This window comes from Necator americanus, chromosome X, assembly GCF_031761385.1.
Source record: "Necator americanus strain Aroian chromosome X, whole genome shotgun sequence".
NCBI lineage: Eukaryota > Metazoa > Nematoda > Chromadorea > Rhabditida > Ancylostomatidae > Necator > Necator americanus.
The window spans coordinates 28660507-28686450 of record NC_087376.1 but is presented as its reverse complement, the minus strand read 5'-3'; the positions used below and the strand labels follow the sequence as shown (position 1 = coordinate 28686450).

General features: G+C 38.6%; 1 protein-coding gene across 3 annotated transcripts in view; it reads left to right on the top strand.

The window, feature by feature from the left end:
- Nucleotides 1-25944, top strand: part of RB195_025802 (uncharacterized protein) — a gene marked incomplete at both ends in the record, with an annotated part of 59806 nt that overhangs the window by 10629 nt on the left and 23233 nt on the right. The window contains 4 exons of one of the 3 annotated variants that reach the window (XM_064214101.1): nt 4403-4540; nt 9697-9808; nt 10153-10244; nt 18086-18209. In XM_064214101.1, the coding sequence (XP_064069980.1) occupies nt 4403-4540; nt 9697-9808; nt 10153-10244; nt 18086-18209 (466 nt within the window). Of the gene's footprint in view, nt 1-4402; nt 4541-9696; nt 9809-10152; nt 10245-18085; nt 18210-19027; nt 19087-25944 lie in introns of those variants that run through there. The other 2 variants (XM_064214099.1, XM_064214100.1) reach the window with 2 other exon arrangements.

Genomic DNA, 25944 nt, shown 5'->3' with positions numbered 1-25944 from the left:
TAAGCAATATGGATGAAATCCATCCGTGATTTGAATCGTTTAGAAGTGCTGAAAATCAGTTGTTGCCATTGTTTATCAGTTCTTCTGAACATATCCCTGTTTTTCAGACTTTTTCAAACTCTAAGATCAGCTTTTCTCCACTGCACATTTGGTGTTTGATCACTTTTTTGAAAGTATGAGAATTTTTATACGCTTCATTTCTTCTGGACTAGTTCAGGAAGTTGTCGGAAGTCTTAATAAGTGTAACAACGCTCTCAGGTTTCATTTTTTGATAATACTTCAGAAATGCTTGCTGTACAACGGGAATTCTGTAGCAGGAGAGCTTCTCTGAGAAGAAGTGTTGTTTCCAAGGTTAATTAGGAAAGTGTATTAGTTATGAACTCGAGAACCTATGAGATTTTCACGTTACGTTTCGCTGCCAAATCTATATTGTGTTTAGCAGTTAGTGTAATTTTTAGCAAGAAATGCGTTCTGGCAAATTTAATCCTTTTTACTGACGTACAAGCCTGGGATGTAACCGCCGCCCGACTCCAACTGTAGGTCCTGTTTTGATTCGAGCAACGACACCACCACAACTTTGCTGGAATAATCCGAATGGGTTGTGATGACATTTTGCAACGAATCGTTCGCACTTTATGACCATAGAAGAAACATAAACGTTCTCTTCTTGGTTCACATCCGCACAAAGTCCGGCTCACATTTCATAGTTCTGTGACGACATGCGATTACGACGTTTCTTCTTTAGCGCATTACAATGTCCTTTGCGTATGTTGTGAGACCGAGTTTATGTGCAATGTCGTATGTCGTTCCGCTGTTGCGCTTCTTCATTTCACAATCCGTACGCTCAGTAAATCTTCCTGTGTCGGGTCCGGCTGAATGTTTGACGCCGGCAGCGATTTTATTTGATGCTTTAATGCCGCAAATTGCCTATTGACTGATATCGGACGACCGGATTCCATGTCTGTTCAGTGTTTGACCATACAATTGATGGTAGCACTTAGCTCATCTCATCTCACTTATCACCACTGGTCCTGGCCTATTTTTTTTCCTGCACACACCTGACATGATATTATCGCGATTACTGGCAGAATGAAACTGTTTATTAAGTCAATATCGCCAAAAAAAAACAACACATCTGGACGCTAATAGAATAGAAAACAGCAGGGGTTGTATGACCCACGATTACGTACGAGAGGTATATTGGTCGAGGTGGGCTTGCGAAGGATTACGTCACCAGCACCAGGATGGGACATTTTCCTCTGTCTATTCATAGATCTTCCCTTATTGTCTCCATACAGTTTTATCTGCATCATCTATGCCTCTGGATTTGCGCATGTGACACGTTTTTAATTATTTGCTATCGTATTTTCTACTTGTTGGCAATACAAGTATTATTAGATATTTTATTTTCCGTAGAACTCCGATAGAAATTCTGAACTGGTCGGTTTTTCATCTACTACACCATATACACAATCCGATAAATGTAGAACTATTGTCACAAGGATTTTTTTTTGTTTTTAGCGAGAGAATTAACACTGAGAGAATGCTTTCTTTTTGATTTCAATGTTTTCATTCGATGCGTTGGCGAAAGTCTATTCGTTTACTTAAATCTATCCAGGAATCAGTGCTATATTTCCTTATTGTATTAACTGTTAATGTCGTATTGCCTCTTAAATCTCCCCGAATTTTTGTGAACTATTCCAGAACGTCGCTTTTTAAGTGATGATTTGAACAAGAATTTGTACTATCATTTCTTCAAGACTTCAATTCATTTGTTTGTGATCATATAGTCCCTCGTTAAAATATTGTTCGTAAAGTTATACAGAAAACAAGAATACATTATTCAAAATTATCCAAAATCGTCGTAGTAGGACCGAAATAATGGAGATAAAAAGTTATTTGATAGTAGATAGAAAAAGACGGATTAGGCACTTGATCAAACGAATAGTCATGGTCGATGCTCCTCAAGGATTTGGAATAGATATGCAGAGAAGTAAAAAAAAAGAGATTGTAGAATAAGAAGGATTAGGCCATTAGTAGTGGTTTTCACATCGGATGATAATGGACTTTAGTAGAAAAAAGAAAGAAAAAAAATTAGTTGCAAAATTAACTGCACTACGGTCCCTTAGCTAGACTAAGTCATGCTTCCTTTCGGTCCTCTGTGGGTGGTCTATCAGATCATCAATAGGTCAACATCGATCAATTCGCATAGGGGAGATCAAGTAGCAGGATCGTGGACATCATTACTGTTTATAATTGCTAATCATTAGCTCAGATAAACGGAACTATGATCAGGTTTCACTTCTAAATTCTCCTCTCAACTTTAGAAATTGTCCCGGATAACAGTTTATAATCAAATCAACTGGAATATCTTTTGACCTAATTGAATCGCTAGGTCAAACATTTGTAGCAAACCCGTCGACGTTTTGTATCATGTGGCCGTGTTTTTGCGCCTAACACTACCCTATCATTATTTTATTTATCTCCTGGCTAAATTATATGTTCCAGAATGGGGACACACGCTATCATCAACTGTCACATCAACTTTTGTACAATCTCTCAAGTTATGTTTCGCATCGTTGCCCCGTCGTTGACCTTACATACCGTATTGTTTATCGTCGATATGCATATGCATGGATATGCACATCCGTTTGTTGTGCACGTACTTTCCGGCCCGGATATTTCCTGTCATTTAATGATATTTTGGGGATATTTTCTATACGTGTATATAGTCATCAGAAGTTCCATCCATATACACACATCATCATCGTCCATGCTTCTTTATACGTAATCCCACTGTGCCGGCAGCTTAGCGCTGTTCCCTGCTGCCGTTGCTTGTCTTTCATTATAATGTGCGAGCTGTGCGTGTGTGTCTATGTGTTTGTATATACATATCAGACTACATTTTCGTCTCACTTTAGTCGACATTTAATTCCATACGATCCATGAATTAACAATGTTTATTACGAAGAACATTTTTTCCCCCAGAAAATCCACAGTGATCCATGGATTAGCTCCGCTCACTTCTATTAGCACTTTTCGCACTTTTCCAGGACTTTTACCTCATGTCCGCATATTCATTCATTATTGAATCAAATCACACTAGTGAATTGTGAATAACCACTTGGGTTTATTATCTCCGGCCAATTTTTTTTTTCCCGCCCGACATGCTAATTTCTTCATTAAGAGCGGCATTCTCAATAGTGCCGACTCTTTCTTCTCAACTTTTTACCTCATGAGACTGCCGATGTGAACTGCCCTCAACTGAACACATTTAGCTCCTTTTTTCGTATCCTACGTCTTTTGAATGTAAACAAAACGTACCATTTTAGCGGACGCTTGGCGATTTTCCTATCTATATAATGAGCCAGATTCATTGTATAATAATTGGTTTCATGGCTGGGATTGCTTAGAATTGATAGAGAATTTTTTTACGGTTGCCTATATGCATGCAGCATATATTTAGGCGCTTGCCACGTTGAAAACATTGCATTCACATTTCATTTTTTTTTTGGATACAGGGCGGTGAAAGGGTGTAACGAAGTAGTATTTTTTTCATCTACACTATTTCCTTTTACAGGATTTATTTGTATGCTTGCGGCATCGCGAAATATGTATTGAAAAAAGAAATTCTGTGTTAAGGTGGGACCAAACAGGAGTTCGTTAGTTCTCTTTTCTGTCATTTGGTAATTTCTTACGATAGTTGAAAAAAAAAACTGAAGATGAACCAGTTTTGTGCCAATTTTGCGGTATGAAATAAACTACTGGATGTGAAAAGTTCTGAAATTTTGCTGAAACTTTTATTTCGGAATTTCCCATGAACCACCTCGTTCCGCTCAAATTCTCTCGATGGTGAACTTTTAGTAATGCGCAAGATGTCTAAATTATGGTGCATTTAAAATGCCCCATAATTTAGGATCATCATCCAGGAATGTCCTGCACTCACTACATTATTGATGCGACATGTTCCACTTATGTGGTGCTTAGAGCACTATACTCTTTATGTCCTTATGGTCGTTAGCAATATTGGATGTGAAGTAGTGTTCTCTAATTGCGTTTACAATGTGGAAACGTTCTCAGGACAATGTCCTTGCTTGTCATCTGTTGTTTTCACAGCTCTTTACTAGTACTAGGCTATATGGACTTTTGTTTGCACGACCTCTAGATCCTAACTGGATTGGAAACCGTTCTCGAGGTGTGATATTTTTTGTGTGAACTTATGTTTCTTATGTGCAGTGATGTATAGAATTTTACGATGCCATTTAAATGTCTGGAATGTTGTATACAACGGGGTGTTAAGCGTTCGATTGAAAGAAAACATTGCACAGAATTTCACTATCAAACATTCATGACTAAGAGAACCAGCCGACCCGGCCCTTACGAGATGATGACGTGTCTTATAATGTGTCTGAATGATTCGCGGATCATTGAAGAAGTACGCCGATTAACAGACGACGAGACCTCCGCGAGAACGGGATGGACAGATGGCGTCGGCCCACCCGATGCGCGTCTGCAGCCGCCGTACCATACCGCATTGGCGGTGCCCATGATCCATTGTGTTTTCGCGCGCGCGAAGCCGTAGCCTCTTCTTCTGAATCTTCTCCTTCCCGAATATTCTCGTTGCTCCATAGACGACATTTTCCAGTCACATCCACGAAAAAATCTAATCATAATAGTCTTAAGCGCGTTTTTTTTTCCGTGGAACTTCAAGTGAATAGGAGGTATGCACTAAAAACCACGATAGGAAGGAGTGTTACTGTAAATGAAAGTGTGTATGTGTTTTTACTGTGTGTTAAACGTGTTGAAGTCTTCGATGTGGAACAAGATCTTCAATAGACATTTTTTCACACGCGAAAAAGCTTGATGGTATGCACATGTGACGCTTTTGACGCTTTCCCCGCTTGCAAATCTCATAGATTCTGCAACGGGTTTTTTCGCCATCCCATCTTAAATCCGTTAATTGATCGAAATTTGTTGATATTTTCTCCTATTACAAAACTATCTTCGTGTTTATCTGACTCTTTTGAAATCAAATCAGTCCCAGTTTCTGACCCCAAGCCACCCTTCCAACTACTTTTTTTTTGAAATTTCTTTCTCCAGTAAAAAATTGTCCATGTTATGATTATTCATGCGTGTAACAATCTCGCGATCTCGGTCAAACTGCAAGGTCAGGCTTTAATTCCATACCTTCTCATATGAGGATTTGCTGCGGATTAAAACAGGTTTGGTGAATCGTGCAAAACTCTAAGCTTCTTATCCAATTTAGAGAAAAAACTTTCAAATAGCGCCTTTTAACTTCTCTATTTGCATTAGTGTTTTGCCTACGTCATCTCTTTGTGAACGCTGCGCACACTGAGAATTTGTTTCTCACCGATTTCCATTTTATTTTTCTACCTTTTCAAAATCAACCACAAGACGTTGCCGACAATTTTCGAATAATTGTCGCATTGTTATGAGTTGTTAAGAGTTTACAACAAAAGGTAAGTCCTTGGAATTGGTCGAGAGGGGTCCAAAATATACATAATGTGTCGCGTTGTTCAGTATTTCTTTTGATTTCTCGAAATTTAAACAGATTCCTACGATTTTTTTTACGCAGTAACTCTGCCCAATATTTTTTTTCCTGAACATTGAACCCGTTTAGAATATTTGCGTAAGAGCGCGTGTGCTAGAGCTTGGACACTTACTCTGTCTGTATAAGAAGTTCGGGTTGTGGACATAAAGAAAAGAGATGTTCAGTACTCCGTGGTTTCTGGGTCCATTTCTCAGGTGAAGTTTTTTCTTCCATAAAATTGGAAGAAAATAACACTTCATTTGCGAGATTATAGTGCCACAATCCGTATTATAATACTTTCAGTTTGGATTTTTGCCAAGGAAGTTTTAGTGTCCTTCGTATTTTCCTGGCGGTATTTTTACCTCTTATTTTTTCTAACATTAAGACTAGTGTTGCTTTTTTTTAGCTTTTGTTCTGCTCTTTTTTCTCGACTTTTGAAACGGGCAATAATAGATTTTTTTCTTCTTTTTTGCTTCCATACAAATTGTGGAACCTTTCTGTAGACTAACGGTACCTCGTAAGTTCCTCAGAACCAAATTTAGCTGAGCTAGCCATGCATTGTGATTAAGAAGATGATTGGCGTGGTCGATCCGGGATTAGCCTCATCCAGAATAACCCTTGCATACGAAACGTATAATTCTACGAAAACTAACACTTGTATTCTGTAGTGTTCTAAACGCTACCACCGTAGAATACTAATAATTTGCGGGATATGTTTGCTGCTATAAATTTGTTTCAATTCACGGTCATTCACATTCAAGTGCTGAATCCAGTTTCGTTTTCATGGATTCGTGAGCCGAATGCGTTGAATACCATCGTGATTTCGTTCACTTCAGTTGTGGTTCGTTGTCACGGTTAATGTGTGGAATTCTTTTCATTGTTTCGCTAACTTGGCCTTGTAATGCTCGTCTCAAGTATTTCACTTTTTTCCAACTAGCGAAGATTTGCTGTTTTGATAATGCGACAGACGGTTTTATTAGCGTTTCTCAGCGGGATAACGAAAAAAAGAACGTGCAAGAGATACTTGGAGTTCTTTTTTTAGTTCAATTTGCTTCACAAAATCCAGAGTTGGCTTCAGAGTTGTGGAGCGTTTTGACGTAAATTATATAAATTATAATCTCAGAATAACTTACATTTTTATTTTGCAATATATTCCTTGTTCTAAACTTGGAAAATTTGACTAGTTCACTTATTCAAGCGTTTCACTGTCCCTTTAGTGGAAGTTTTAATTTGAAAAAAATTCCTAGAAATGACAGGTTCTTTTTTTTCTGTAACATATGTCTTTATAATTACAATTGAACCGGTTGAGGAAATTTAAGGTGTGAAGTTGGCGATATGAAAAACAGCTGAAGGAATCTGTGGTTGTTTTTGGAACGCAATGATAAATGAAAATTGTTAGTAGTTTGATGGGTTTTTCCATCCTCTTTGTTCCGATCGTCTCATAGATCATTAAGAGATCCTTGCAAGTGCACGTTCGGGAATGTTCCGGTAGCACAGAGAAGGAAATGTTATTTATTAGTGGCACACATAAGTGATTTCAGTGGCAACAAAAGAAAATTCATTTACGTTTGATTTTGTCTTTAGTCGTATTGTAATCTCCGCCCTTATTAAGGATTTGTTGCCACCTTGTTGGTAGAGTTCCAATCCCCTGTTCATAAAATTTCGTTTCCTTTGAAGAAGAATATGATTCTAGGTGAGCTCGCACTTCATCGATATTTTTTGAAATTTTTGTTCCTTAGGGAGTATTCCACCGATCGGAATAAATTAAAATCAGATGGCGCTCTGTCTGGAGGTTACGGGTGATTTAATGAAACCTCCTAGTTTAACCCCCTTATTTTTTCCTGTGTTAATCTCGCTGCAAGGGGCCGTGCATTATCGTGCTGCAATAGATACGGAACCCAGATACCCAATGTAAACTTTTCAAATTTCTTGAAGATTTCTTCGGACTATTTGCCAAGTAGCCTGAAAAGTGGCTGGTATTTCCTGAATTCTCACTTTGGGGTCAGTTTCCACCAGAGTTTTTGAAGCGTTATATCAAACTTAATAGGGCGTCCACTTCGATCGCTATCAGACAAGTCAAAATCACCTCTGGAAAATTTTTTAAATCAGCACTTGCACTTATTGACTTTCTATAAGTCTCTGTACACATCATAAGTTTTCTCTGTTACAACTATCGCATTAACACCCGGTTGAAAATGAAACAGCATGGAATGACGTAAACGTTCTTCAGTTTGTTGATTGTCCGCCGTTTCACAACGGTGTCATAAAAAAAGCTCGAATTTAATCGTCGCAAAAATCAGGTCCACAAACTGTAATATTCCAATGTAAAATACGTCTTTAGGTATTCCGGCTCTGAACTAAACTGAAGCAAACATTTCACACTAATTGGTCACTTGTGGGTACCCTAATATTTCCTGCTATTTTGTGAGAGAAAGCAGAAAAATAAGTTATCATAGAAGTTGAAATCAGTTACTTACATAAGAAGCTTTCCTGAATGCATTGTTTCCGATTATTAGTGGGCATCTAAATGGACGTTTCAGTACTATACATAGCTGATTTTTTCCTCTTTATTACTGAATTTTGTCCTTAGCTACGTTCAGGAACGAGAATTTTTTTCAGACGATTGTACTCTCTCTTTTTATTCTTAAATTGATGTATGTTCTGGAATGGAACGGTTTTTTCTGGTACAATTTGACAATTCTATGTCTATAGTTTATAGCGACATGTACCGTAGATCGCAATAGCATGCGAAGATAAACGAGGTCATCACAAGAATCGTGGAAAACTCGTTAAAAACCAGGAATATATGAATGAGACTGCGAAATTAGCCAGCTCCGTTTATTTAGCGTTGGTAGCAGTTGTTGTGTAACCTAAGAGGATCGGCGAACTTCCGTATTCAATCGGGTCGTCAACTCGTCTTCTGATAGCAGTAGAAGCTTCGTTTGTGTTCCAGTAAGCTATACTACGAATCTCAAATTGAGCAAGCATTATCCTTAAAGCGCTGATAAGTTTAGGAGTCTCTGAAAGCTTGGAAATTTTCCGTTGAGACATCGTTTCTTCGTAATTCGTTCATGATTTCGTGGTAGAAATATCATAAACGAAGCGCTAATTTATACAACACTTTCACGATTAAAACTGGGAATTTCTGCACTTTTCTTCTGATCGTTAAATTTCTTTGAATTCTTGAATGAAGTATAACTTAACTTCAAACTTACATGTTTGTTCCACGTAAAATTCTTTTAAAAGTCTAAACTACTTTAATTTCCTTCCATAAAATCCTCATCTTTCTCAAGGTAATACTAAGAAATTTTGGTAGAATGTTTTTGCTTTCTTCTGTTTACCATATACTTCTGTGTACAATGTGAAAAACGTAATTCAATCATCATATTATCATATTAAGGACTACTCATGCCAGAAATGCGTAGTGCGTGTTTTTGTCCGACTGTCATTTCCTTCGAGTTGAAGTATTTGAGAAAAAAAATTTATAGAAAATCAACGAACATTGTTCTTTTTTCAGTAGAAGAGAGAGAGAGTAGAGAGACAGTAAATGTTAATATTCCTGCTGACATAAAAAAAAGAGGAAATTATTTGTTTATTTACTTCATTTACACCAAACGAAGATGTTCTCTACATAAAAAAAGAAAAGGCTAGCCCAACTATTATTACGAGATTGTCATAATATTACAATTATGGTATAGTTCTTTTTCCTACTTACAGTTAATATGGTTCTAGGAATTTCCTGGATGTCAAAGTTGAGCATGATATGAATATCAAACAGATCTAGAATTTTAAATAATTATCTAGCAGTGTTCTCTACTTTTTCTAATTACTTGCAGACTTCTTCTCAATCGTCTTCTCGTAGTTCTTCTTCTTCAAACTTTTTGATTGCCGGATCATGCGTTTTAGTATGAGTCAATGTTTGTTCGTTGCTTACGTGGGGAAAAGAATCGCCGTTGAAATGAAGTTCTGGAATCATCTTTGATTCGTCGCCTTTTCTAGGTTACAGTTCCGTTTCGCACTATAGAATTCTAAAATAATATTAATTGTAGTAAATAATTAAGCAGAATCCATGTTTTCCACCTTTCTAACGGCATCTCATTTGAGATAAAGGTTTTTTTTTCTCTGAAAGGTACATTTATTCCTAGTTTGTGGGACGAGGATCGTCAAGCCCTGCGGGATTTTCATCATCATGTCACGAGAAATCGGTCGCGTTGATCGATAAAAGGAGTAATGAACCTAAGGAACGACGTAATAAAAGTGATTTACATCACCTATTGACATCGTCTTCGAAGTGCCTCGCATATGTTCGCGATTATTTATTTTTGTCCTCAATACACGAGGCCATTTAGTATGCACTTTTGGTGGCTGTTATTACCTCATTACTTGCAAGCATGCAATAATTGGTAGCAAATGTGACTTTTTCTGGAGTAATAAACTAAGAACTTCCTAGATTTCACTTCTTTTTTTCGATGGTAGCAACTTTTAAGATGGCATGTTTAGCGAGCCCGACGCTAAAATAAATGTTCTGTGTCACTCGTTAATCTTATGGAATTTATCTCGATAGTTGTGAGAAATCCAGAATAATGTATTGCCTATTTCAGAGTGCAAAAACTTCGTGTACGGCGAAGCAATCGAACAACATTGTGGAGTACGAGCTGATGAACTTTCGTTTGACGCTGGCGATTTGGTGTTGGTAAGTATTCGTATGAATTTAATTCGAATATATGTCTAGATGTATGCGAATATTCGAAGAACAACGTTCTTCCTTGACACGCATGAATGGCGGACGACGTTAAAAACGTTCGTGTATCGGTCGTTGTCGCTGTACAATGCGCACATATTGTGCGCACGAACGTTCCGTAATTTGTGTCATAGCGATGTGCAACCTTACGTCAAACTCCACAGTTCGGTTACTGGTTAGACGCTGAGGCGACTCTGAGTCCAACATTCACGTTCAATCGCTCCACAACTCTGCTAATGTTTATCCGAAATTCTGCTCCTCAAAATTTTCTACTTGGTTAGTATTATATTTTGTTGCTGTGTCATGTTTTGTTTTCTCTACACTCCAGGAAACCTTTCTCATTCATCTCACTAGTTAGTAAATCTTGCTTTCACGCTTTCCCACCTTGTTTTGACCATGCAGCGTTAAATAATAAATTTCCTAATAGGGCGGAGCGACGAGGAGGAAATGCGACCTGAAGGTTCGGTCACTCATCGTTTCTTTTTCCGTTGCCGCCCTTTTATGCGGTCGATGCCCAATTAATTATTGTCGCCTAATTGACGTCATTAATGAGGGAAAACGCACAAAATGTGTGTGTGTGTGCGTGGAGGTGCTGGTCCTTGCCAAAGGAAACATTACACTTGAAAATGCATATTTGCCTCGTTTTTGTCGATAGTTTGATGGATTGAAATGTAAGCAGACGTAAAAATTCATGAGACAGGAAATGATTGGTTGATGTAATGCTCTAGTGACTCTTTGTCCAAATGTTTATTCTTGTTTTTGATTACCAAAGTGAGATTCCAATGTTATTGTAATAATTAATGAAACGTGAGGAAGCTGTCAAATAATATTAGCATTATATTTCGACTACAGTAAACAATATATGTAGTTCACATGACTGACACAAGTCTAATTGTCTATCAACCAAATCGAATTTTGAGCTTCTCAGCACTGAATGTTTCCGAAATATCGAAAAATGCTGAGTTATTCGAAATCTCGACATTTCGAACGATTTCACATTGAAGTAGCTCGAATAATGAACTGTTCGAAAACTGAACTTGCGCGAAGATAGAGTAATGAGTAATATCAACAATTTAAATAATCTTTTGATGTTCAAAATGTGATAGACATTGCCATATTGAGGGATCTCTACCTGGTCCTTACTAAAGTTTATTTTTTCGTTGAAATATGTTGAAGTTGTTACTAGTGGAATTGATTAATGACGTGAAAAAGGAGCGCTGAACTCTGAAATTTGGGAAATTTTGCTTAAGTTTCATTACGATCTAAAGGAGATAATCACGTAAAATGGAGTTACTTACAATCGTTTCGGTTCTGAGTGAAAATATGTTGGAATATGACGAAACGGTATCTGTAGAATTTGGGAATAAGAAGGTTCTAATCTTGCAGTTTTTGAAGCAGCTCAAAGACATATGTCTGTGGAATGATTACGGCAAAAAACAACCTTTAAGAACACACCAACTTGTTGGTTGAATTGGTTTAAAAAAATTATTAAAAAAAATTATTGGGTTTAGTAATGAATGTTTATCCATTTGGATTTGATTAATTGTTTCGGCAAACTATCTTCTGCTGTTGCGAAAATTTTCCTCAATTCTTCAAGGAGAAAAGTTGGAAGCTAGCATAAAACAAGTCTTTTGAGTCATAAATAATGTGCAGTCAGTTTGGAGGGATGTGCTGCTCATAAAAATCCACGATCCTCGTGGTCTCCCTGGGAATGTAGCGTTTTGAGAGGCAAGGGAAAAACATTAGGAAAATTAGTAGATTGCAGAAAATAGGAAAATTTAGTTAGTTTGATTTAATTCCAATTTTAATGATCAATTAGATTTTAATAGATTATTTTGGGAGAAAAAAGGTGTGATTCAAGTTAGTTATATTGTTGTTTGGGAATTCTTTCGGAACTCTTTTACACTTAAAATTTTGCTTCGTGAGAAGTTTTTGTTCCATTAGTTTCTATGCGAAAATATGCTACAGTTTTACAACAAGTTTTGTTTAGTGGGCAGTAAAAAAAAAAGAATTCTATGAGTTTTCTGTCACGTTCGAACATTTTTCTCCCACCTTACAGTACAAATTTCTTCGATTACCTAATCATCCAAAGTCCTCACAATCTGGACGTGACTTTGCATGTAATCAGTGTTTTTTTTTTATCACCATTTTAGGATTTATAACCTGATTCCCATCTCTTATGGATCAAATCTAGTTCTGGATGTAATGTGTGTACATGGATAATTTCCTAAATTCGCTCTGCAACATTCAATTACTGAGATTTTTGGCAATAGCCACAGCGAACGATCACAATGTATGACTTTCTGCACGTTGATCCATCTGTTCGATGAAATGTCTGCAACTTTTTTCCCACAACTAACTTTCCTCTTCATATAATCCAAGCAGAGGAATTGTTGAGGATTTTATAAAGCTTTGGCCGTAAGGACCTTGACATCTAGAGGTCACTTCAAAGTATTGTCGATGAGGATTACAATCTGATTACTGTCAATCCTCGATCTCTCTGCTTTCTCGTCGGTCAGAGTTCGACTTGATAAAATTGTTCCGTTTATATTTGATGCCTCGAAATGTGGATGGACGAGCAGCAGCAGCAGTCACGGATCAACCGCCATCTGCATCGTAGTCCGCACATAAACTGCAGACGATTTGTTTGTCCTTGTCATTGTTTGATAGGAGAAGAAGCTGATTCACATCCATAGTTTAGGCTCAGGCTCACATATATGTGTATGACCACGTGAATGTGTCCTTTTACGCAACTCATGTTCATGTACGTACGTCGATTTCCGCCCTATGCAGCGGCTCTGCTTTTGATGTTCGAACACAGTTTTATCCAAGTTCGAGTCCGTTGGCACTCACCCCAAATGATAGAGAAACTTTCTAGGATGTCATATAAAGTTACTCGAATAGTGCCTTACCAGTCTTACGCTCTTCTCATTCATCTGACATCTGTATTCACTCCACCAATGCAAAGGACGAGGATATGTCCGCTCGTTCGTTTGTTCGTTTAGCCCCATCCATTCCATTACGTAAAGTTTTTTTTCCAGGATATATGTGCATGTTTCGCGTTTTCCTCCCATACCTCTGCCACGAGCAATCTGAGCGCGTGCAGTGCATTATTCATTTGTCGCCGCGATCCATCCGCTCTTATTTTGATTGACTTTTTGTTCACGAACTCCCGCCATGACATTTGGCTATTCCTTAGATTCCATTTCTCGTCAGTAAATGGAATCATTAGTTGGAATAGAAAGGATTGAATGGATCGATAAACAGAATTTGATCCGTTAACTTTTTATCCAGATGGGAGATTCTTGAATTTCTCCGCAATCGCATGAATGGAGGTCTTTCCTGTGCTTGTATGTTTTGTCACTTCAGTCCTTTAATACCAACGGTTCTTTCACTGGGAAAGTCCTCTGTGCATCATCTTTCATTCCCATCTGTTTAAAAAAAACTGTGGAAGCAGTTTGGATCACTGTAAGAAATCAGTTGATAAAATGATGTCAGATGTGAGGAAAATGTAGTTGGGGGAGGGAAGGAGGAGCACTCAGTGGCACCCTTATTTCTGGACACTCCATCTTATTTTTTCTCTTAGTAACTTTAGCTTACATGATCCTCCACGACTAATGCTTAGGTCTAGGGCCCCGACTGATTTAGTTATTTACTTCCAGAAATAACGGCTCCACTGAGTGGCTCCCAACTTCATTTTACTGTCAGATATGCCACGTGTAAACATATTTAACGTTGTAATTTTTTGCTAGGTCACATGAACGCGAAACCGAATCAGCTGACTTCCCTGTTCTTCCACAGATTCCCTCCTGAAATTGTTGGAATTTTTGCATTCGGTTCTCTTTATCAACTGTCGGCGTTCAGTTTAGGGTTGCAGTTTTCTTTCGGGATCGCTATTCTTGTTTTCTTCTTACACTGATCTCTTTACTGATCTCTGGATTAGTTTATCGGATACTGTAAAGGACGATAGTCGTACTGGCGCATATTTTTGGTATTTTGAAATCCCACTAAAGAAAATGCACCTACATTCCTAGTTTTTGCTTACTTCTTCAAATCCATTTTCGCACTTAAAATCATGTTTCAATGAAATTCAGTTGTTGAACTTAATTGGGTTTAATTTGTACTTCATTTCGGTGCGGTGTTGTTGAAACAAAACTATAAAGTTTTTTCTTAATAATAATTCCTTAGACTTCCTCTTCTCTCTTCTTTTTCAAAAGTGGTAAAATGATTGCGTATATCCGAACAAAAAGAGTTTGTATGTATGTCTCTTTCTTTGGATCCAGTAACGGTAATCCAGAAAAACTGAGGTGAGTCGGAGTTTTTGCAGAATTTTGAAAGGTTACGACCTCGTTAGTTATCATTATTTCTTGTGTATGGTAAGCATTTCAATGTCAAGTGCGATGAGCAGTTATATGTTTGGAAACGAGGCTAATATGACGTTTATGTGCAAGCTTATGTGCGATTTCGGGCTTGGCTAATGGGCTGGGAAAGGATTACGCGTTTCATAATCGTCAGTGCACTTCAAAATGAGCATCCTGTCCAAAAATGTGAGCAGACTCATGTCTCTTTATGTATATATGTGTCTATTATCCTAAACATATAATAACCTCAAGTTATGGGTCAACTATGTTTCATTCGTAATATAGTATAGATTGTTAGGGTGGTCTAAATCTCTGGATCCAACCGAACTCAATTCATTCGGCCATAAAGTGTTGCATAGTAGTTGCACATTGGTTTCCGGAAGGGCTCACACCCCTCCATGAGCTCAAAGTGTTAGCGGCGAGCACCTCCGAAATCAATCCTTATGAGAAACATACGTTTCGTTCCGAATCGTTTACCAACTTCCAGAAACATCACCATTTGGATTTAATCGCTCTACCTCGAACTACGTTTCCGTTATAAATTCTATTTTGCGGATTGTTACTGCGGGAAAAAAGGTCACATCTGGATCCTAATTTTTTCATTATTATAATAATATTATTGTTTATAATTTATTTATTTTTGTTCCAGAGGGCGACTTCATTGCTCAACTCTCCCTGTTTTTCTAATCAAAGGCGAAATTTTTGCATTAACTTGCAATATGTCGTTTCTTGAGTGGATTTGTTTCTCATCATAAAACATTAGGAAGTAGACATCTTATTCTTAGCCTTGGCAACGATTTTTTGCTTAAAGACCAGTAGATTTTTTTTAAATATCACAATATCACGCAGGCATCTCTGACACTTACCTCGAAATTTATGTATTCTCAGTAAAGCCAAGGTCAAGATCCAACTATTGAAGGCAAAAAATGGATCTCTTTTCTTTCTAAAATGAACCCTAAACGCAAGTTTTGTATTATAGTACAGCAGTACGGTATTACACGGTTATATGATTTTGAATGGACCGTCAAGTTTGAGGAAAAAAGTGATTGTTTTCGATTTCAATCTAAGCAGAAGATATTATTTTGGAGAACGATGCAATCGTGATGGAGAAATATGTATTGATGGTGGAGTCCTCTTTTTTCAGGAATCTGGGAAAAGTAGCGCGTAAAAAAGTAGAAAATAAAATAAGTCTGCGTTTATCTCTTTTGCTATTGAGTGATTTTGCTTTGATGCTCTAATTATCTGGATTATGTTTTGTTTGTGAGGGTTTAATTTAAAGGAAAGAAAATTGCAAAGCGTTAAGCATTAAACGATTTAATGGAAACAATTCCTTCACGAAGAGAGGCAGTGACAAAAGTGCTAAATCATGTACCGATGAAATATGTATGGTATCTCTCTATATGCTCGGAATTTTTTGTTGCTCTTTTGAAAAAAAAAAATTGAATAAGTAAGTTTGTAGGATGTAGAAAACCAACATTTGGATTTGAAAAATTGAATGTCTTTAAATGAAAAAAAATACTACAGTTTTGAATCACTAATCGGTAATAAGATTTTTACGTCATTTTTTCACCTCTTATTCACTTCTCTCTAGGAGGTATAGATTTAATTAATTGGTTAGTATATGTGTCTATAAGAAGTGGTTTGATCTGAGCTGAGTTCCTATTACTAATTCCATTGTTAACATTAACTGCATTGATAGGGTAAATAACGAAGAGACATTTAAATACGCCACCGCTTGCGCATGCTAATTTCTGCTAATTAAAAATCGAAGTCATTTCTTCTTCTCTGGATTGCGACACGTGCATAACGTTGTCCATATGGCACCATCGGCAACCAGCCGGCTTTCTTCTCGTGCACTGCTTTTTTTCCCCGCCGTTCCACTCAATTTTGCTTCTCTCAACCTTAAAGTTCGTGCTTCCTTTTGAATTTGGTGGATTAACTGTTGGACGTGTGCCCGAGCAGTCCGAGAAAAGCTGCTTGTTTGTGGTTCGCAACATTTGCCGGAGTATGATATATGCTTGTGCCGTGCCGACTCCATTCGGACCCATTAAGATAGAACTCAAAGATGTGCACTCCATCTTTTTCATGTTCCATAATGCGGTTGTTGACAAGTTTTCAATAAAACTGGATGCGAGTCGAATCCACTGGAGGCCGACGGCTCCGAACAGCTTTCGACAAGTGTTACCGAGTAGTTCCTTGGTCTTCATTTCTGTTTTGGTAGACGTTCATTCTTGCTTCCAACTTCATGGATTCAGCTGCGTTTCAATAGAAAGGATTGTGGATGACGTGCTCTGTCTTTTTCAAAATAACTTCTAGTTTCATAGTGTTCATAGTTAGGGAGAAATAATCCCTGTTTTTATTGGAATCCATCCCACTCCATCTTCTACGAGATTTCAAACGTTTTTCTTGAAGAATAGAATTTGCTTCATTCTATTTTCCTACGTACTGTAGTGGGAGTGACTGTACGCTCAATACATGGTTACTTGATTTTTGAATTTGAAAAAAGTGACTGAGCGAAGAGAGAATATTTGTTTGACTGTCCTGTTTCTGCCGGCAAGATCATGCTACTTTTGTATTTTAGCGATCCTAAATCACATAGTCGGATTAAATCCTTTGTCGCATTCCAACATCCGAGCTTTCAGTACTGCGAGTGAATGCAGAATCTGCTTTCCTTCCTGATTTCTGATCCTTTACTGACGCTGCTGACCACTCTTTCCTGAGTGTTAGCCACGCCATGCGTAAATGTATTAGTTTTTTAAGATTTCCCGTTTCTTGTTTTTTTTTTTCCAAACATTATGCGGCGTCAATATAATTGATGTTCCAATTTGTCCACGATTTGCGCTCTCCATGATTCATGTATAAAGTAAGTGTCGTGAATTTCGCCCTAATTATCATTTTTTTCTTTTATCTAAGATGAAATTGGGTGATAGGTGCGATGCATTCCCGGGAACTTCACACACTTTCAACGATTTGCAAAATTGAAGGCTGGTGCGGGCTGTTTCTGCTATTCCTAGTGCTACTTCTCAACTTCCGTTCTTCTATATTCGTCTTTCCGCATTAAACGTTTAGGTCATTTCCGTTCACCTCTCTCCATTTGTAATTAGCTAATTTCGTCCCTCCCTCAGCTATGATTTTCTTTGAAAGAAGAGTTAGTTCCTTCTCTTTCCATACCGTTTCTTGTTTTCTCGTCATCTTCAAAAACAATGTGGATACAGGTGATTATTGTCAACTGTTCAGAGAAAATCCATGTTAGGAAAGCTTCGACGTAGGTTGCATCATCGGGATGAAAAAATCCGTCGACAAACGATATGCGAAGGTGTAAACCATTGTACTGAGACCACGACGGCTCATCCAGCGACGTTTGAAACTGTTAGATTGTGCTAGAAAATATGTAGAACTAAAAACAAACATTTCTCAATCAATGTTTTTCAGATCATTGATCGACGACATTCCCCTGAGGGCAGGTGGAAAGGTGTAGTGTTTGGTCAGAAAGGGAACTCACGTAGTGGACATTTTCAGTCGTCGACGGTTAAAATCATCGAGAAGCCTGAAACGGGTACGTGAACTTTTTAGATTTTTTTTTTGTCCTGGGGATTTTTGTCACCGATAAATCGTATAGATTTGACTGAAGTAGTTTAAAACAATTCTCAAAATCCAGAGTTATGGGTAGTATCGCTACTCATTACTCAGGCTACAAAAAAAAAATTTGGTAAGAAGTGCTTGAAATTTGTTGACGCTTAACTGAACTACGTGTAATGTTCATCAATGCTGCGGTTGAAATCTATACTTTTTATGTTTGATTTTTTTGTTTTGCTTTTATCATCAGAAGGAATCTATTCCAACAAGTGAAAAAAGATGATGTCACAACATTGTAATTCCCTAAGCAGTAATTTAACTTTTGTTTCGGTCCCACAACGATCAATTGCTGTAGCAAAAAAGCCATCAAGAGGGATTTGAGAGTGAATCTGTGAAGGCGATATACTTTTTTTTTGCATATAAGTCGAGAAGTCATCCCATAAAACGAAAAAGAGATCGATACATTTGTCCAAGAAATTTACGACAGCACGTTAAAGCTAGTGGAGTGCAACTTCTTTTGTTGGCTTGGCAACATCGAAAATAATGACAGGATTTGGAAAAAAAAAGGCTGATAGACAAGCTCGAAAGAAGGAATAATATTTTGAAGTTGTTGTAAAGTTTGCTATAGCACAACTGCATCTGCGTCTTAACATAGTTTTCCGGATAACTTCCGGAACAAGTTCGTTGGCGACGATTATGAAAGACCATCGGTTTTAATCTGTAAGACAACCACACTCCACTAGTTTTTTTTCTTTTGCCAGAAAGTTTTGATCGCTACCAGACCAGATGTTTGTACAGGCTTATCTGGTGTGGAGTACGAGACAACAACTGTCAAGAGCCGATATGCTCCACAATAAACTTGCAGTTGTCCTGATTTCTCCCCTATTCAGACGTTGTGTGTATTGCTCTTCGAGGACTCAAAAAAGACGCTTCCGGAAGCAAACTACGGATGTAGCCTGTCGGAGCATTGTTAACGCGGTGAATGTCGCGTTGATTAATGGATGTGAAGACGTGTGACGGTTAAGATGACATGTCCCATATGAATGAAATTTTCTCGTAGCTAAAGTTTACTAAGAGTTTCGTTCGTGATTGATGATGTTCTGAAGGTTCGTGGATCATATTGTAGTCTATTGTGGATGATGGATAAGATCCTGTTGAACGTCTGGTGGCAGATTGCGCATCATTGATGCGACAATGCCGAATCCATATATCATTGACGCGCTTCGCCTGACATTTAGCAGTGGCCGGTAGGACCAGCTCCGTACCTCAACGCCTGCCTCTGCTGCATTGTCCTCTGTTCACTCAACGCCCTCCCCGTACATACTGTATGTGCCAAGCAACCTTGAGCTGCCGCCACCACCATCCGCCATCCTTGGTTTCATCGCATTGAATTCCACCAAATTCTAGACGTCTTTCCAGCACGAATAATCCAGCTTTTGTTTAGAAGATGTTGTTTTATTCCAGCTTTTCTGAGGTGGACTGGTCACATTTGTGACTGATGGGCTATAGTAGATGTTTACACATACTCTTTTCACTTACCCATCCACGATTGACAGAAGTAAATAGAACCACTTAGATTGAGTGTGAATGCGAAGCTAACCCTCTGCTGTTTTACAATCCGCAGAGATAGACCCGCATAAGCCGCTCAACAGCTTAACGAATAGTTTTTCTGTGTTTGATAAGAGACAGCCGACGAAAAGAAGATCTGATTACGTTGACTCTGATGCTTGTTTCTACAGAAAATTTTGTTGTATGATGGAATTTTCGCAAACGTCCGTTCGCTGCAGGAACAACGTTCCAAGCACTCCGCCGTTATTTCTTCGGGGTCCATGCCGAAGGAAAAAACGCTGCCATACCGAGGCCACCCATGGCGCACCATTCACCTCAGTAATGAGGCATTCGGTGCCATCAATTTTTTTTCCCGTCGATTATGTTGATATGAAAGCGATTTCGTTGCTGCAGATCGACGCTTTGCAATGACATTAACGTTGTATCTGGGAATGTGCTTGTGTGAGCGTCCAGAAATCTGTGTGGATTCATCCCCTTTTTTTTCGCAGATGATTGAAGCTTTTATACGACAGTTCATCTCACCTTCCGCTGTTGTGACTTATTACGATTTTCTTTTCGTGCATACAGTTTTATATGATTCTGAATGGATTTGGTTCTTAACTGTTACTTCATTTTTTTTAGCTTCTATTTCCTTCACCACCATAGTTATCCGTAATTTTAAATTAGGTTTACTCTGCCCCTCTTCAAAAAGTACATGGCTCTGGAAGGTTCTTTTGTTCTAAAAGTGCTACGCATGCTATCCACGCGCAAATAACCAGTGCACTTTGAGTATTATGACTAGATTTTCCTTGAAAATCCATGAATTCATTCATGATCTGAGAGATCTACGTGGCTGGAGAATTTTACTGGACGATTTTATGGATCGTAACCACCTTTTCTTTTACAGTATTCGTGCAGAATAAATTTAGACGTAGTGGATCTCATACAAACGTTCTGGCAACCAAAAAAAAAAGAAACAAAAAAAAAACAGAACAAAAAAAACCGTATGTAAAACGTTGTCTGGTAAAAGTTGTGACATTATTTTCCTTTAGTTTTGAATGATTCTGCAAAGATATATATTTAGTTGTTCGTCGTTTATTTCGCGTTTCTGTTTTCATTTTCGCACATTTTCTGTGAAGGTTACGCCTGTGAACTTCTCTAAGTTTCCGACTTGTATGCTCTGACATCCGGGATCTTTGTTCATAGAAATGAAAACAAATTTCCATAATGATTGCTCACGTGGAGGAGAATCCACTTGTCTTGTTCCCAACAATTGCGTTATCGATGTGAAATATGACCACGAAACGGCTGCACATTTGCATACCGGACAGTGAGAGATGTCCACTCAGCGGGAATCATGATTTGCAACGACCCCATCCTTTATAAAGGCGGCACACATTGTGACTCTCTGGAGTGGCTTTCGGCAATGACATATCATTTACATTTTTCGACTTGGCTAATGCTTTTCACTAGGATACATGAAATTCCAGCAACTGTTGTCTACCTTGGTTCCCGTAGTTGTGGACATGAGAGATCAAACGAAACTACCAATCGTACCAGAATAAAAAAGTTGGCGGTTCACTTTAATTCTGCGTAGGTCGGTCCACGTCCGTGATTTCAAATCCAGAACGCATGAAGAACTAGTCTTTCCAACGTATACCGACAGTTTCTTGTGCTCAGACACTCACTAAAGTCGAGTAGAACGATGCCTTTCACTTTTCGAATTGGGCGGTCTTCGCTTACGCAACGTTTTTCTCCGCATGAGAATACGTTAAGGAACGATCCGCGTATTGTAAGAGGATCCCCACATCTTCTCCGCTAACGCCACCTCAAACGTTGTCGGTTCTACTCTCACTCAAATCTTTCTTCCTCACGGATCACGCTATTTGTTTGTGATGGCTATCCGAGTACGGTTTGCGTAAGTGATCATACTATTGAAGTGTGCTGGATGACTGTGCTGTGTGCACCACAGCGGTCACACCAAGGTGCGAAACTCTTTGGATTTGTGTCCACACTTAACCGCAATCCGTTCGGATGTTTTGGTGAAATGCAGGCCTTCATTTTTCCTCACTATTCGATCTATGAATACGTCCGTTCTGGTATTTCCGTAGGCTTGAGAATCGCCATTTCACGCTTCGCTGCGACCTCGTCGCTTACGTCCGAGCCAACCTCTAAACATCCACAACTGTACAGAGTAGTCTTTTTGTTCCTTCTCGGAGTACAGCTGAAATTCCTACTATTCTTTTTAGAGGTCGTCACTGAAAAGTTCTAGTTTCGTCGGAAGTATTGACGAGTAGCTGTTTTTCTTTAAGTTTTTCAAACAGCCTTCAAATGAAATAAAAGCTCGGCACTGCAGGATCGAGTTGCAGTACGGCTACTTCCCTTGTTTTTACATGACCTAGTTTGAGGAAAAATTTGGAGAAAAAAGATTACCGCTCTTGCAGAAATGAGACAGAAATTGGGATGATGATTAGATGCACTCCATAGTGTTCGAATCAGCAAACTTGTGCCTCGTGCTCGAAAGATTTTTTCTTTTGATTTTTCATTATTGTTTAGTGATCTAATTATCATCATCATGTGCTGGTTTGCTTAATTTTGAAATTCTCTGATTTAGCGCTGTTTGAGGCATAGCTTTTCTCTTGCTGTTCCTCGTTATGCAGCGCAAAATCCAAAAGGTCGCTTCTTTCCAGTAGTTTAAGGTTCGGATTCGCGTACTTATGACGCATACGTACTAAAATTACAACGACATCGTTCCTCAGGGAGTAACCGTTAGAGACGTTATGCGTATTCTCATCGTAATTCTCATCAAAAAGCCACATTAACACGTCTCAACAACGATTCGGCGAACAAAACTACACCGTACTGATCCATACCCCGAGCTAACAGCAATGTGGACATCTGGATGCTACTGTCAGTACTGTGCGGAAGCATGCCCTTGATATAGATTCAGCAGTTGTACACAATTTTTTTCGCTTTTTTAAACTCAGTTGTGCTTGTGCTTACTGTGCTGGCGTCTGTGTGTGTTTGCTCTTCTCCATTGTTGGTTGCTGAACGTGCTATACCGGATTCGCTAAAGTAGACGACGAGATTTAGTAGGCAATTTGAAGGCGATTTGACAGGCTAGTGTCGACAATCTGTCGCCCATATTTCACTCTTATTCCTACAATCTGCCCGTAATCTTCGATACGATCTTTTACCGTACCATTCGCCTGTTAGTCATTGTAAGTTGCGGACGTCTGTTGTTCACGGTTGCGTAACCTCCAACAGAATCTTTTCGTTCGTCCTCGTTTTTGCTCAATTTGTGGCATCTCTTGTTTCTCCTTAAAGAATGAAAACAGGGAATCACTTATGAAATGAAAGGAGTAGTTTCTTCTAGAACATGCTCTTTTTTTTTGCTTTTTAGACAGGTATGCTGAGTTCATCATTTCGGTGAATCCCGAAAATTTTACTCTATTACACTTTTTAACAATCACAAAGCTGTGTAGTTAAGGACGGGAAAGAATTCAAGAAATAATCATGAAAATTGTGATACTGTGATTGGGTCACTTAGGATTTGGACCCAAGCTCTCACTTGAACGATGCCTTGACGAATAGAATTTGGGATATCAAAACGAATTCGTGATATTCAGAGTTGATTCACGGTTACGGCGATTTTGCTGTTCAAAAATGGGCACCTTCTCTATTTTCAAAACGAGTGTTCTGAAATCCTGGTAATTACGGCAATGTCGCCGTTTCTCTGTAGCGGTTATACTTATTTTCGCTGTTCGTGCAGAACATTTTTTTCTCCCTCTGAAAGATGTGACGCCGCTTGGCTCCACACGTGATGTGCGGAAAAGTGGAAGAACAAAAAAGAACTGAGTTCCTGAATTGTTGATGTTTTCCTTGACTTCGATATCGACCATCGAGTCGGTTTGATTATTTTTTGTCGAGTCTTTGTGAGTTTTGGATTGAACTACAAGCATCAGAAAAGTGAACCGCAGGACATCTGCGAGTCCATGTGCAAATTTTGGAAGTATTGAAGGAAGTTTTCAAAATTTTCTCTTTCTACTACACTTTTCTTGCTCACTGGAGAATCAAGGAATTATTGGAGATACTAAAGTTTGGCATAAATATTCAGTTTTCCTTGTTAGAGCTTGTAAACTGTGATAATTCCGGACTTGCAAGGATTAGCGACTTATTCTTTGTCCTTTGACGGCAAAACAGCTTAGAATTAGCGAGATGTTGTTTGAAGAGGGAGTGAAATCTGCAGCCGAGACAGCTGATAGGAGGCTAATCCGCGGCCTTGGTGCGGTTGGATTTCCGTGGCGGCCAGACAACACCCGGCCGACCCACGAAGTATTTCTTTGTATATGATTAGGGGCAGATGCTCGTCTTTCAAATGCCGATTGCGGTAGTCCCGCGGCAACGCACATTCCTCGAATGCCTTTCTTTCGAATATTCGTGATCGATGAGTTGTCGGCGTGTGCTTTGATCGTTTTCGTGGTGTTTTCATTCGTTGAACTGTTCACCGTCTTTCGATTGATTCGGAGTGATTCAGAGGGATTTGCAGAATGAAAATGTAGATAGTTCCAATAGAAAATATTTGGTTTGACTTCTCCGGATAGCGGGAAGCGTTGTTCAAATGCAGTGCATTGGTTATGTTTGCGTTCATGGCTGCCTCTTCCATAATTATTCCTGCTGATGGTAAGCTTTTGTTTCTGAAGGATTGCAAATACGGATACCAGTATCTTCTTCAACTCTGCGATGAATAACAGGTTGTTATTGGTTGCCAATGTCGTCCTTGGATGACCGACGTCCCGTCGCATATTAATGACAACCATGCGCCGAAAATATGTATGTGTGTATACATCACGCAGTCATCTGCCATCCGAACGGTTCATTCCTTTATGTCGTTAATATTGTATTAGTAGTAGTGGTAGTAGTTGTTGTAGTATCCGTTTCAGTTCGATGAATGCTAGCCGGCCGCATCCTGGTCACGTTATTCTTTATGCATGTGTTCAATGCTAGTTTTGTTTTTTTTTTCTCTTCGAATTGACCCGCCTTCTGGATTCTTGTCGACGGCTAGCAGATGTTGGAATTGTGCCAATTCCTAGTTTCACCCACTTTTTTCTTCAAGCATGAAGGCCTCAGCGGCCTTCGCTTTTTTTGCATGGCCTTCGTTCTCCACCTATTTCGCTAAAGGCTTTTCGAATGGATTGGATTGAGTGTGTCTTTTCAAAGTTCTTGAGGAATTCTTTGAACTTCCTAGGGTAATAAAAGGCTCTGTTGATTCCTTTTTCCACTTAAACTGGTAAAGAGCTCGTCATCCTCATTTCATCCGGGGTTAGCATTGGTTCTAGGTGTCATATTACTTTTTTGGAAGGTGAACGCTATTTGGAGAAGAAATGCGATCCAGTGATCAGGTTATTTTCATCGCTCGCCATGAGAATGAATTCCTCTCTATGTGTTGCTATCGTCAGCGAATACAATCCATTTCTCATAGTTAATTTTTAAAATTATTAGAATTAGAATTAGTTAGTTAGGTTATTATCAATTATTAGAATTAGAATTAGAATTTTCCGGGATTTTTTCCAAGTATTTTTTTTTCTTATTATGTCTAAAGAATTTTTGATTTTTCTGGACGACTCGCTTTATATTTCTTTTCCTGAATCCATGAGTATATTTGAATATTGTACCGGACCGTAACAAAAGAAAAACTGGATTGGTACTTCCTCAAATTCTAAATTTCCCAGTTTTGCTACCATGTATCAACAGTTTTCGCTATTAGAGTTCTACTTTTTTCAATTTTCTGAACATCCAGAACTTTTGTTCTTGTCCTTAAATGGAAATGTTTTGAAATATTTCGACATGTTCCCTTTTTTAGAGTCACAGTTCCCTTTAGTCTTTTAACATATCATCTCTTCAAACTTAGGAAGCCCGAAAAATTTGCTTTTGCTGCGATTAAACTCATTCAAAGGAAAACATAGACATTACATCTGAAGCTTCTTGATTTGAACTCATCCCGTTCTCACCTCGTAGACCTACGTACTTGAAGTTAGTACAGTACAAATGGTCGCTCCTGTAGTTCTGGGTTATCCAATTAGGTCGCCGAATTTGTACGAGTTCTCCTCAACCATAGCATCTGTTTGTGGACAAAATGTCCGAAATGTTCACCTGCATAATTAGTC